Genomic DNA, 15133 nt, shown 5'->3' on the forward strand with positions numbered 1-15133 from the left:
GATTTTCTGAGCTGTTTTCTCAGGCAGTGGCTCGAGCAGTCAAGTCAGAGGCTGTCAGAGGCAGAGACCGTAAAAAAAAATACATTTTCAGAGGTCTTCTGGCCAAACTCTTGCTGCCACCTGCTGTTTACACCTGTAACATCAACAGCACATTAATGAATCGTTGTTTTTTTATCATCTATTGATTGGATCAGTTCTATCAGTAATGTATCATACAGTATGGTGGTTATTTATCTGATGAACTAACTAATACACGACTGTCCCTATGTAGTCTTCAAACCCCGACCCTACGCAACGTTGTCAAGGGTCGGTGTCGTGTCGAGTTTTCGAGACTAGTCCCTTTGCAGCAGTTGTGCATCGGAACTTGAATGCTCCATTGGTGTTTCCAGACGGAGGTTTTTGAGTGCCTGACCGAACAATGCTAACACTTTTAGGATTTTGTGTTATTGATTTCCTGTGGTTATCCTTGGCTTTATGCTTTCTCTTAGCTTTTTGTGTCCACAGACTTTCACGTTACCTGCCGACTGGATGTGAGCATTCAAAACTGTATATATTATTCCAGGATCTAATCCGATACGGTAAAACCAAGGGACCACTGAAACGAGACCACTGGCTGCGTGTTTTTGATATCCCAAAAAGGTAATGCTCGTAGTCAGGAAAAGGGCTCGGCCCTTTTGAGGAAATGGGAAAACATATTTCAACTATATTTTAAATTACTCACTTCCATATATTTATTTTAGTGGGTGGACATTTCATCAGCACAACGTAATGTAACAGCTGATCGGAAGTCCAGATTTCGAATGGTTTTGCAAGACTAGAGCCCCGATTGATGATGATGACACTTGACTGACTGTAGGCCACTGATTTTAATTTAACCTCTTCTTTGTAGATGGTTCTGGCACTTCTATGCAATATCTGTTGGCTGGAATGGTTTGCTTATTGTCCTGTCACTTCACATGATTATATGGGGCCAGAAATTCCCATCATGGTTGACTGACATATTGGGATTCCTGACTACTGGTGGACCAGTGGCAGTCAGGCAAGGTAACTTTTCCAGATTTGGGATATTTTATGGTTACCTCATTTGTTTTCACTTGCTGTGTTGGCACCTGGTAAGATCAACTCCTCATATTAGGTTGTATGTGCCTGTAGAATACTGACTCGTGTTTTCTTTAGTTCCACAGGTGTCAGCTGTGCTGGTGCAGGTGCTGTTATGGGTTCATTCTCTTAGACGACTACTGGAGTGCCACTTGGTCAGCGTGTTCTCAGATGGGGTCATTCACATTGTTCAGTATATATTTGGGTTGGGCTACTACATTTTACTGGGGCTGACAGTGCTGTGCTCGGATCCTTTGATAATTGAAGAAGGTGAGCTTTGTATTGTATTGCTTCACAATTCACATACTGTTTGATGATCTTTACTGGACGGAAATATAAACGCAACATGTAAAGTGTTGGTCCCATGATTCATGAGCTGGAATAAAATATCCCAGAAATGTTCCATATGCACAAAAAGCTTATTTCTCTCAAATTGTGTACACAAATGTGTTTACATCCCTGTTAGTGAGCATTCCTCATTTGCCAAGATAATCCATCAAGAAGCGGATTGAGCAGCATGTGCACATTGTGCTGGGAAATGCTCTGGTGGACAATAAAAGGCCACTCTAAAATGTGCAGTGCCACAGATTGTCTCAAGTTTTGAGGGAGCATGCAATTGGCATGCTGACTGCAGGAATGTCCACCAGAGCTGTTGCCAGAGAATTTAATGTTAATTTCTCTACCATAAGCCGCCTCCAACGTCATTTTAGAGAATTTGACAGAACGTCCAAACGGCCTCGCACCTGCAGGCCACATGTAACCATGCCAGCCCAGGACCTCCAGATCCAGCTTCTTTACCTGCAGATTGTCTGAGACCAGCCACCCGGACAGTGGATGAAACGGAGGAGTATATCAGTCTGTAATAAAGTCCTTTTGTGTGAGAAAAAATCATTCTGATTGGCTGGGTCTGGCTCCCAGTGGGTGTTTCTGGCTCCCCAGTGGGTGGGCCTATGCCCTCCCATGCCCACCCATGACTGCGCCTCTGCCCAGTCATGTGAAATCTATAGATTAGGGCCTAATTTATTTATTTCAATTAACTGATTTTCTTATATGAACTGTAATGCGGTGAAATTGTTGCATGTTGCGTATATATATGTTTTCAGTGTATTATATGTAATTGTGATATGATTTGATATGCAGCTGATGCCAGACTGATGGTGTTGTTTTGGTAGGGAGCCCTGCTTTCCCATTGCTCTCCCAGCTGAGGTGGTACCATGTGGCTGGAGCTGTACTCTTCTCCTGGGCCTCTCTGCTGCAGCACCGCTCCCTGGTCCTGCTGGCCAGACTGCGCACTGGAGGATCAGGTGAGGTCATGCAGATAAGATGTCTCAATTATTAGCTCAAAATCACTCCGAGAGGACACTCGGCAAGTAAATGTTTGATCACATTAACCCTATCAGTCCCGAGACCCGAGCAAAAATCTGCTTTTTTTGTCCAGGCCTTATATTTAGCCTCACAATGAAGTGTTTTACCATTTTCTTTTCAGGACAACGAGGGCTACAAGTAGCACACAAAACACTTTGACACAATCATTTGCATTCACGAGTTGTATTGACAAATGTCAATAAAAAAAACAAGGTCACCCAAAGCAAAAACATGATAAAAATGTTTATTTTTATTTTTTATGAATGCTGTAAGTACAGAAATAGTTTGTTCACTGGGAAATGAATATCCAAATAGTCAGTGACAACTGTGTGGTGTTTTTGACAGCAACTATGTGAGCTTATTACAGTATAGACACTATGTCCTGGGATTTCCTATGATCTTTGTAGAAGAACATCTTGCATTCTAACGACTCTTGTGTGGCTTGTGAGCATCATAGAGCAAAAACATGTGCGTGTTTGTGAGAGTCTCGACTTCTCATGGAAAGCTTTTAATAGTTTTGTAGCTCAAACCCTTCGGACTCTGTATATGTTTTTGTATAAAGGACCCGGCCCCGGGCCCCTTCGGAATCCACCCTTGTCTCACAAACACTGCTCTAGCTCAGCCCCGGTTAATTACACAGACTACGGATGCAGAAGAAATAGACGAATCCAATGGTAAAACCCAGTAGTCTCTAGCTCAAACACACTGTTTAAAAGGGGTTATAAATCCAAAATGTGCCAGCAATACAGTGGGACTCATTTGGTTAACATCTTTTTAGCTTCCCCTCATGAATATGTTTTGTATAATTTGTATACATTTGTTCTTGTGTTTTGTTCTCCTCTTTTGCAGGGACAGTGGAGACTCTAGCCCACAGGGTTCCCAATGGAGGCTGGTTTGAGCTGGTCTCCTGTCCTCATTACTTAGCTGAGCTGCTGATCTATGTGTCTCTGGGGATTGTGTCTGGAAGTCACGCTCTCACCTGGTGGCTCGTTGTCCTCTATGTGCTCTTCAACCAGGCGCTGGCCGCCCAGCTCTGTCATGAGTTTTACACAAGCAAATTTCAGTCTTACCCACAGCATCGCAAAGCATTCCTCCCTTATTTATTGTAACTGATGCCTGATATGAATAATGTCATTTATTTTGTACAACTTAATTTTCCAGAAAAATAAATCTAAAGACTTTGTTTGTTGAAATGATTGCATTGAATATCTATCTTTTAATAGAATAGATTAAAAAAATTAACAGGACAAGATTGATAAGGACACTGTTAACAGCAGAAATCGTTTGTGTACATTGGCAAGGACTGATAAGGGAGTGCCTTGGCTTCCGTACTTAAGGTGACTTAATTAAGGTGCAGGGTTTACGCCAGGCCCTAGCCCAGTTTATGCTGTGACTGACAGCAGCAGCTCCACTAGATAATGAATGGCATTGGTGTCCATTTCGGTGTCCATATCCTGAGATTGGCCCCAATTTAAAATCGCAGTAATGACATCAATATTTAGAAAAGTCTTCCAACATTTTTTAAATGATCACAGTATTTGAATTGCTTTTATTTGATCACTTGTATTACTCTACATTAAAGTGTAGCTACTATATAGTATAGTTTCATAGAGCCTCTTGCTCTCGCTGCATTTGCTTCCCTCCCACTATTGGTTGGCATTTGCAAGTCTCTCTACCTTGACATTTTCCATGACATCTACAAATTGACAGTTGAAGTAGCCAATGACAGTACTGCACAGTAGTTACGTTAGCAGATTACATACGCGTCCTCCTTTTAGCGATCCAATCACATTAGTGGTTTACTGTCTTTCAGGTAGCATGTTCACAATTTAAAAATCCCGTAAGAGTTCTATCCTCCAAAACAGAAATTGTTATATCCTAAATGGTTCAATCGGCAAGATTTTCTACCAACACCAACTAGCTATGTAGTTTACGTCTAGCTAATTATATCGAGTGATTTACGCAGTCAGGGGCAGTGATTTTGATCATTTAATCCATACGCTTATGTAAACTGCCTTTATTTATCAGCATTTTAACACAATCTGCTTGCTTCCCTTTGTTAAAATGTATCTACTGGCCGGCGGAAGGAATGGAAGGGCTAACAGAAGTGTGATGCGTGTCCTGCTGCCCCTGGTTGTCGCGGTGTTGTCAGCCGGAGTTTCTGGGATGCAGGAGGAACACAAACCAGTCCAAGAACAACCGCAACAAGAGGTAGAAACTAGTTATCTAACTAGCAACTCGAAAGCATTCCACATAGCTAATAATGCTAACTAGCGAGCGCCGTTACGTTCGCATAGCCAGAGTAAGATGATGTGTAAAGCACCACCAGTATCTATTTCACTCGGTTACTTTGACCTCTTTCTGGGTTCATGCTTTGGGGACATGCCATAGGTGGAAAACATGGTTAGCTGGGTTATTGTCCTGGTCGTCACTAGTCCTAGTCTGGAAGTTGAACTCTAATAACTACCAAGTTGTATTATACCCCCAGTCTACGTGACTTTGACTACCTGCTTCAATGAGACCGGCTGTACACTTTCCAATATACAGTACCAGTCAAACGTTTTGACACACCTACTCATTCCAGGGTTTTAGTTTATTTTTACTATTTTCTACATTGTAGAATAATAGTAAAGACATTAAAACTATGAAATAACACATATGGAATCTTGTAGTAACCAAAAAAGTGTTTAACAAATAAAAATATTTTAGATTCTTCAAAGTAGCCACCCTTTGCATTGATGACAGCTTGGCATTCTCTCAACCAGCTTCATGAGGTAGTCACCTGGAATGCATTTCAATTAACAGTTGTGCCTTGTTAAAAGTGAATTTGTGGAATGTCTTTCCGTAATGCATTTGAGCCAATCAGTTGTGTTGTGATAAGGTAGGGGTGGTATACAGAAGATAGCCCTATTTGGTAAAAGACCAAGTCCATATTACGGCAAGAACAGCTCAAATAAGCAAAGAGAAATGACAGTACATCATTACTTTAAGACCATGAAGGTTAATCATTCCGGAAGATTTGAAGAACTTTGAACATTTCTTCCAAGTGCGGCATTTTGGGGCGACAGGTAGCCTAGTGGTTAGAGCGTTGGGCCAGTAACCGGAAGGTTGCAAGGTAAAAATCTGTCGTTCTGCCCCTGAACAAGGCAGTTAACCCACTGTTCCTAGGCCGTCATTGTAAATAAGAATTTGTTCTTAACTGACTTGCCTAGTTAAATAAAAAAATAATTTAAAAAAGTACAGATACAAAACCATCAAGCGCAAAGGCTCTCATGAGGACTGCCACAGGAAAGAAAGACCCAGAGTTACCTCTGCTGCAGAGGATAAGTTCATTAGTTACCAGTCTCAGAAATTGCAGCCCAAATAAATGCTTCGCAGAGTTCAAGTAACATACACATCTCAACATCAATTGTTCAGAGGAGACTGCGTGAATCAGGCCTTCATGGTCGAATTTCTGCAAGAAAACCACTACTAAAGGACACCAATAAGAAGAAGAGACTTGCTTGGGCCAAGAAACACGAGCAATGGACATTCTGTTCATTGGTTTGAGGAGACCAAATTTGTGATTTTTGGTTCCAACCGCCGTGTCTTTGAGATGCAGAGTAGGTGAACGGATTATCTCTGCATGTGTGGTTCCCACCCTGAATATGGAGGAGGTGGTGTGATGGTGCTTTGCTGGTGACACTGTAGGTGATTTATTTAGAATTCAAGGCACACTTACCCAGCATGGCTACCACTGCAGCGATACGCCATCCCAGCTGGTTTGCACTTAGTGGGACTATCATTTGTTTTTCAACAGGACAATGACCCAACACACCTCCAGGCTGCGTAAGGGCTATTTGACCAAGAAGGAGAGTGATGGAGTGCTGCATCAGATGACCTGGCCTCCACAAAAACCTGACCTTAACTCAATTGAGATGGTTTGGGATGAGTTGGACCGCAGAGTGAAGGAAAAGCAGCCAACAAATTATCAGCATATGTGGGAACTCCTTCAAGACTGTTGGAAAAGCATTCCGGGTGAAGCAGGTTGAGAGAATGACAAATTGTGCAAAGCTTTCAAGGCAAAGGGAGGCTACTTTGAAGATATATTTAGATTTGTTTTAACACTTTTTTGGTTACAACATGATTCCATATGTGTTATTTCATAGTTTTGATGTCTTCACTATTATTCTACAACACATATGTCAGAGTCAAGGCCCGCGGGCCACATCCGGCCCGCGAGAAGGTTTTTTACGGCCCCTGGGATGATCTTGATTTATTATTAGAACCGGCCCGCAGACCGCAGCAAGCCGGCAGCCCGCAGATCTTTTACACGCACCAATACTACATTTCCCACAATGCAACGGTGACGCACCGAGCAGTAGGCTGCTTCATTTCAATATTTATTGGCACAGCAGTCGTCAGCATCACAGTAAAATTAACTTTCAGATACCCATCAAAAATGGCAAAACGGAAGGTGGACACTGAGAACCGGGGGTTTCAAACAAGGTGGGAGTCGGAGTATATGTTCACGGAGGTAGCTGGAAAACCTGTGTGTCTTCTGTGTGGAGAAAGTGTGGCGGTACTGAAAGAGTATAATCTGAGACGACATTATGAAACGAAACACGCGGACAAAAACAAGAATATGGACATGGAACAAAGGCTACAAAAGGCAGAGGAATCTCGACAGGCTCTGTTCAAAAAAGCCAAATCACAAGGCCAGGCTGCTGTCAAGGCCAGTTTTATTTTGGCAGAAGAGATCGCTAAATCAGCCCGGCCATTTACGGAGGGGGATTTCATCAAAAACTGCATGATTAAAGTTTGTGACGAAGTTTGCCCAGAAAAAAGGCAACTCTTTTTAAATGTGAGTCTGAGCAGAAACACCATTGCCGAGAGAGTAGACCAGTTGTCCATCAATCTAAAAGAGCAGCTTGTGAAAAAGGGAAAAGATTTCATTGCATATTCCTTGGCTGTGGATGAGAGCACCGACATTTCTGACATTGCCCAGTTGTCAATTTTCATCCGCGGAGTGGACTCCAGCCTAAGCGTGACAGAGGAGTTTTTGGCTTTACGTCCTATGCATGGCACAACTACGGGGCATGATTTGTATGAAGAGGTGTCAAGATGTGTAAATGAGATGGAGCTGCCTTGGGAAAAACTCGTGGGTTTGACAACCGACGGAGCACCTGCGATGTGTGGACACAGGAGCGGACTGGTGGCGAAGATACGGGAAAAGATGCAAGAGGAAAACGCGACAGGTGAGCTGACAGCTTATCATTGTATCATACACCAGGAAGCGTTGTGCGGTAAAGCCTTGAAAATGGAGCATGTAATGAGCATCATCACGCGCACAGTTAACTTTATCAGAGCCAAAGGTTTGAATCACCGCCAGTTCAAGGCATTTCTGACGGAGTTAGAAACGGAGCATGGTGATTTGCCTTATCACACAGAGGTGCGATGGCTAAGCCAGGGAAAGGTGCTTCAAAGATGTTTCGAGCTTCGTGAGGAGATTTGTCTGTTCTTGGACAGCAAAGGGAAAGACACAACACAACTCCGAGACGAAATGTTTCTGTGTGAAATGGCTTTTCTGTGTGACATTACGAGTCATCTGAATGCAATGAACTTGCAGCTGCAGGGTCGGGATCATGTCATCTCTGATATGTACAGTACAGTGAAGGCATTTAAAACCAAACTGACTCTGTGGGAGACGCAGATGCGGAAAGAAAATTTGAGCCACTTTCCCAGCTGCCAGACCATGAAAGAGAAGCTCTCTACCAGTGCGTTCCCGAGCGCACAGTTGGCTGATAAAATAGGTATGCTTGCCGCTGACTTTCGACGCCGATTTGCTGACTTTGAAGCACAAAAAAGCAGGTTGGAACTGCTCGGTAACCCATTTGCTGTTGACGTGGAAAGCTCACCACCAAACCTCCAAATGGAGTTGATTGACCTCCAATGCAATGATGCACTGAGGGCAAAATATGCGGCAGTGGGTGCTGCGGAGTTCGCCCGTTTCCTCCCCGACACAATGCCCCAGCTGCGCATCCAGGCTGCTCAAACGTTGTCTATGTTTGGCAGCACATACCTGTGTGAACAACTGTTTTCTTTGATGAACCTGAACAAAACATCACACAGAAGTCGACTTACTGCTGAACACCTCCACTCAATTCTGAGGATTTCCTCAGCTCAGAGCCTTACCCCGAACATTGATGAACTTGTGGAAAAGATGGGACACCACCAAGTATCACCCTCAACCTCAAACAAGTGAACATTACTGTGCAATCACATATTTAGAGTTTTTACTCAGTTCAAGTTTAAAAGTTAAAGTTTAATATTTGTTTTCACTGCATGTTACTTCTCCTTAAACAAAGTGTTGTTTTTGATTAATAGATTTTTGCACTTTATTTTATTGTATTTCAATCCAATTATATTTTTAAAATATTTCAGTTGAGTGGATGATAGAAAATTGCTATTATTGTTTTTTTCTTTGAAGTAAATTTAGCCCACTTTTGCTAAAATAGAAAATATAGGCTACTGATGGTGCCTTGAATACCGGTTTCTTTCATTTAATGTTCATGTTATGGGGATTTTTATATAAAGGAAATTTGTCTTTTGTGTCTGTTGAAAATTAAAGATTACTGACAGAGCCATAAGAAAATATTGCTTTATTTATCTGATCATATTGGAATATATTTGTTAGGTTTTCAGTAGGTTCAATTAGGTTCACTAGACTATATGCGTCATTTAAAAAATTTTCAATGAACATTCGAACAGTCCGGCCCTCGGCTTGTAGCTAAATTTTTTATTTGGCCCTCCGTCCATTTGACTTTGACACCCCTGTTCTACAATGTAGAAAATTGTAAAAATAAAGAACTTTTGACTAATACTGTGTGTACAAAAAGACAAATTAAAACATGGTTTTCATGGCTAACCTGTTGTGGAACTGAACTGACATTTGTTTCCCCCTTCAACAGAAAACACCTACTGCTCATGCTATTGGCCCAGAGGTCAGTGAAAATGATTCCAGCAAATCTGGTGACCTGGGCTTCATCCATGCCTTTGTTGCTGCCATCTCTGTCATCATTGTCTCTGAGCTGGGAGACAAGACTTTCTTCATCGCTGCCATCATGGCTATGCGCTACAACCGCCTCACTGTGCTGTTAGGGGCAATGCTAGCGCTTGGCGTTATGACCTGCCTTTCAGGTTGGTGGATGGATTGTTGGGATTTTGTTCATGTATCCCAATTAGTGGAGGTGCCATATGCGGATCCATCCTGGGTTTGTCTGAATGTCCCCCTGAGTATTTGGTTCTGTACAGTCCGTTCTTTGTCCTACTAAGTCCCTCTTATGTTTTCTCAGTGATGTTTGGCTATGCCACCACCATCATCCCCAGGATCTACACATACTACGTGTCCACGGCTCTGTTTGCCATCTTTGGTGTTCGCATGCTGAGAGAGGGGCTGAAAATGAGTCCAGACGAGGGTCAGGAGGAGCTGGAAGAGGTGCAGGCTGAGATTAAAAAGAAGGATGAGGAGGTCTGTAAACACACACTGCCCACACCTACATTTGCATGTTAGTAATTTTCATATTACCCTGCTGTAACTCTTGGTCTAGGGTTTCATTGTTTGGTTTGTATTCTTATTTCCTATAGCTTCAGCGGTCTAAGCTGGTGAATGGGGCTTCAGATGTGGAGTTGGGCTCAGGGTCAAGCCATCCTCAGGGGAGATGGCACAGCTTCATCTCGCCTGTGTTCATCCAGGCCTTCACACTCACCTTCCTTGCAGAGTGGGGAGACCGCTCTCAGCTGACCACCATCATCTTGGCTGCCCGGGAGGTGAGTCCTGACAGACCCACTATGGAGTCTGAGTCTGCTTGCCTAGTAAAAATGGCACATGCTGGCAAATGTTACACTGATCTCAAGCTAAAATGCTGAAGTGTGGCTGCAAAGCATTCATTGTGGATCTAAAGTCCGAGTTCATGATTAAGATCAGGATATAGGGTTGCTGTGTACGTGTAATATACTCAAAAGGAATTATATTGTTAGGGAATTATTGTTGTGCATTTTTTCTACTGCACTGTGATACTTGTTGGTTCTGTGAGAGGCTTAAAGGTATCATAAACAAATGCTCTGTCTCAGGATCCTTTTGGAGTGGCGGTGGGTGGTACTCTGGGACACTGTCTGTGCACAGGACTGGCTGTGGTTGGAGGAAGGATGATTGCACAGAAGATCTCTGTCAGAACTGGTGATATATTTTTCCTCACTTGAATAATAAAAATGTGTTCCTGGTTGTGGTCATAGCCTACACCAGGGCTCTCCAACCCTGTTCCTGGAGAGCTACCGTCCTGTAGGTTTTCGCTTCAAACCTAATCGAGCGCATCTGACTCTAATAATTAGCAGGTTGATTCGATTAATCAGAAGTTACAACTGCGGTTGGCGCGAAATCCTACAGTAGGGTAGCTCTCAAGGAACAGGGTTGGAGAGCCCTGGCCTATACTGTAATGAATGTAGCTAGTAGTCATTGGAATTGTGTTATGGACCTCTGTTTTCTCCTCCTCAGTTACAATCGTTGGTGGGATAATGTTCCTGGCCTTTGCATTCTCTGCCCTCTTCATCAAGCCAGATGCTGGAATCTGATTGGAGTACATACCTGTAAAGCTCAACTATGTGTATTTGGAGAGGCTGTACTCTTGACTCTGTGTGTATGACAATTGTACTGTACTCATGGTGTGGGTGAGATATGGAGAATATTCTATAATGGGACTCTAATGGGTGAGTGTGTCTGTGTGAATGTTGCCCTCTTGTCTTACTGAGTCTGTGATCCCTCACCAGTCTGAATCCTGTGGCTTACACACAGGACAAGACTTACCTCTCCCTCAGGCCCGTCAGTACTGAGCTTGGGTCTGTTTTATTAATTCGTTCCCCATCCTCGGTTATTATGATTTAAGAGCAGCTCATTCATTGACTGAGTGGATGGAATCACTCCTCCCCTCTTCAGCATGAGCTCAGTGTTGTTGAGCAGCCAAGTCACTGCTGGTTGAACGCTGACTCCAGGGCAATACCATGGAGGGCCAGTCTGTCCGTTATCTACCACTCAAATTACTACAACGGTTTAGGAAGAGGTTGTGTGAGGCCTACTGATGAAGAAATCATGGAACAAAATACTTCATAGCTTCACTGCCATGTTTTGAGACCTGAGCCATTGTCAACAACACCTTTCCTGAAAGTGGTTGGTTAGGGTATTTATTTACAACTTTTGAGCAGAGATTGTTAATGTTAACTTTTTATTTTATTTTTAGCTGAAGTACTGTAGACAGTATACTTTTTTAAAGTGCACAGGGAAATGTCACTACATTGTCAATATTTGACAAGTTGTACCCTGTGATGACCGACCAAGCGTGTACATGTACGCTGTTTGCGATATTCACTTCATTGTTAAAGCCTGATTTAATGTAAATACTCAATAAAACCTGTCATGCCAAGACTGGTTTCTTACCTTATAAATTCTTGTCTAGCCCCTACATTTTATGCAATGACTAAGTTATCCTGGATATCAGTAATTGCCGAAAATTGCGAGAAGCAATTGACGCCTGCCTTCTGGTTTGTCCATCACAAGTGAATGCCCAAAACGAGGGATTTCTCAATTAAAAACATTTTATTCATTTTAAAATGTAATAAGGGGCGCAAGCAGCACTGCTTGCTTTAAAAGGTTCCAATATGTTTAGTTTATGTAGGAATGATCTGGCTCTAGAAATTAATTTATAGCAGCAAACTCCTTAGTGATATTACAGCACCATTAAAATGCAGAATGTCTCAGGGTTTTCACACAACCTAATTTACCTATGTTGCAGAGCATGGTTAGCACCATTGAAATAGAAGAGGTAGAACGGATATTAAAATGCATTTTTCATTTTTAAGTCTACTCCGGGGTCCAAGGGATGAAACTCCCAAACAAATATATCAATATCATATTGGTCCATTCAACTGATTTCTGAGCACCCTCAACGATCAATGTGTTTGAACTTTGAGTTCAACTAATAAGGTGTCACAGAACTAGACAGAGGTTGTGGAATTCATTGCTTGAATTAAATGCATTTAACTACAAACTGCCCATTCTACTTGTTCTAAATCTATGGTTAAATGTAATTATGGGTCAAGAACTGATGTAAAAAGTGGAACACAGCCCTAGGTTATGACTCAGTTGTGTGTGCAATAGTGCCAAGATAAACCATTTTCCAGTTCCAGGTGTTTTTTGGAAATTGTACTGAACAGATTAATTTCATGAGCCAAACAAGTGTTCTGCAAAGAACGCCACCAATACAAAGATTAAATGATAGAACACTGATAAACATTCAGAACTTCTAGTGTGTACATCAGAACTACAGAACATTAAACATGATTCACCACCCTCTACATTGGGCATTAAAAACATCTTTCCCCCACCCCACATCTAGCATATAGTCTGGGTTGAATTACCTTGTTGTAGCCTTTTGAGATACAACATAGGAGATCCCTACTTTGATACTTCTGGTAAACATGTGAAAAAGGAACATCAATATGTGGTCATCCTAGAGATGATCCAATATATTAATATAGCATTCCTCTCAAATCACATTGAGAGAATTCATAAGATTTATTTGGCAATTGAAACCAATAACATGGGGGGGGGGGGGGGGGACATACAGTATATGCTATTAAATAAGGATTCCTTTCAACATTTCAATACACCTTTACATAACCATGAGCTCATGAGTCCTTATCAAGGAGCTCAAAGTAGCGGATCCTGTTTTGGGGAAATTAGATCAATAGTTCTTACGCATGTCACAGTTTGTTTAATTCCTTTCTCATTTGAGGTAAGTCATTAGGTATATTTATTTTCTATTTTGCTTTCCCTTTCTACACCATGATTGCAGTATATTACAGTGTATGACAATATCTACTATAGCTATCTTTTGAGGTCTAGCTTGGCCATAGAAAAATAATCTTAAAATCTGAGGTGTGTGTTCTGTTAAAACACTTGGTTATTAATTTCTTTATGCATACCAGTTTTTACACAGCTATGTTGGTGTTCAATATTAAATTACATTCATTCAAGTATTGCACTGCCTGACCCACTGATGGTAGCTGAAAAAGTTTTTCACGCTATAGATGGCGCACGTTTAATTTGTGTTAATAAAAAAATAGCATAAAATCAGTGACCAACCAACTATTAAGTAAGAGCCACATATACCGTTTCTATACAACTTGTTGAATAATCTGTGTCAATATGCATTACTGGCAATACAATAACTTTGAGGTTATAAGAAGTACCAGCCTTGTTGTACTGTACAGGGCAATGCACCACCAATAGCCTAGCAACAGGGACCACCATTCACACTAAGCGTGAATTTTAACAAGCAGAGACTAGCAGGCTTTGTGTGATTTATTGTACTTGTGAACAGAAGGGCCTGGGACAGTTTTGCCATGAGGTACTGCAACATGAACATGGATTACACCAGCCAGCCTTGTGCGAGACCAGAGCAGGAAATGACCCCTAGAAGGCCCAGACATTTTACAACGTTATAATGTGATACCAGAGAGGTTTGCTAGAAAATATGTTGTCAACTTCCACCAATAAAAAAAGTGAAACCTAATGCAGGTTTCACACAATCCTTCTCAACTAAAAGATAGCAAACGATCAAGAATATTAATTATTCTACACTGAACAAAAATATAAATGCAACATGCAACAATTTCACATATTTTACTGAGTTACAGTTCATTCAAGGAAATCAGTCAATTGAAATGAATTCATTAGGCCCTAATCTATGGATTTCACATGACTGGGAATACAGATATGCATCTGTTGGTCACAGATACCTTAAAAAGAAAAGGTAAGGGCATGGATCAGAAAACCAGTCAGTATCTGGTGTGAACACCATTTGCCTCATGCAGCCCGACACATCTCCTTCACATAGAGTTGATCAGGCTGTTGATTGTGGCCTGTGGAATATTGCCCCATTTCTCTTCAAAGGCTGTGTGAAGTTGCTGGATATTGGCGGGAACTGGAACATGTCGTACCCGGCGATCCAGAGCCTCCCAAAAATGCTCAATGGGTGACATGTCTGGTGAGTATGGAGGCCATGGAAGAACCCGAGACATTTTCAGCTTCCAGGAATTGTGTACAGGTCCTTGCGTCATGGGGCTATGTATTATCATGCTGAAACATGAGATTATGGCGGCGTATGAATGGCACGTCAATGGGCCTCAGGATCACATCACAGTATCTCTGTGCATTTCAATTGCCATCGATAAAATGCAATCGTGTTCATTGTCCGTAGCTTATGCCTGCCCATAACCATAACCCCACCGCCACCATGGGTCACTGTTCACAACACTGACGTCAGCAAACCGCTCGCCAGTAGCCATCGAAAGTAAGCATTTGCCCACTGAAGTCAGTTACGACGCCGAACTGCAGTCAGGTCAAGACCCTGGTAAGGATGACGAGCGTGCAGATGAGCTTCCCTGAAAAGGTTTCTGACAGTTTGTGCAGAATTTATTTGGTTGTGCAAACCCACAGTTTCATCAGCTGTCTGGGTGGCTGGTCTCAGATGATCCCGCAGATGAAGAAGTCGGATGTGGAGGTCCTGGGCTGGCGTAATCTGCGGTTGTGAGGCCGGTTGGATGTACTGCCAAACTCTCTAAAACAACATTGGAG

General features: G+C 42.2%; 2 protein-coding genes across 2 annotated transcripts; both read left to right on the forward strand.

The window, feature by feature from the left end:
* Positions 1-372: 372 nt before the first annotated feature.
* Positions 373-4674, forward strand: srd5a3 (steroid 5 alpha-reductase 3). Its single transcript, XM_038999581.1, has 5 exons — positions 373-639; positions 890-1044; positions 1177-1368; positions 2271-2402; positions 3313-4674. The coding sequence occupies exons 1-5, from the start codon at positions 419-421 to the stop codon at positions 3570-3572; spliced, it is 960 nt and encodes a 319-aa protein (XP_038855509.1). The 5' UTR covers positions 373-418; the 3' UTR covers positions 3573-4674.
* Positions 4506-11920, forward strand: tmem165 (transmembrane protein 165). The gene is made up of 6 exons (XM_038999582.1): positions 4506-4674; positions 9414-9642; positions 9798-9973; positions 10090-10272; positions 10576-10681; positions 10997-11920. The coding sequence occupies exons 1-6, from the start codon at positions 4528-4530 to the stop codon at positions 11071-11073; spliced, it is 918 nt and encodes a 305-aa protein (XP_038855510.1). The 5' UTR covers positions 4506-4527; the 3' UTR covers positions 11074-11920.
* The last annotated feature ends 3213 nt before the right edge of the window (positions 11921-15133 follow it).

This window comes from Salvelinus namaycush, chromosome 8 (genome assembly GCF_016432855.1).
Source record: "Salvelinus namaycush isolate Seneca chromosome 8, SaNama_1.0, whole genome shotgun sequence".
NCBI classification, from domain to species: Eukaryota; Metazoa; Chordata; class Actinopteri; order Salmoniformes; family Salmonidae; genus Salvelinus; species Salvelinus namaycush.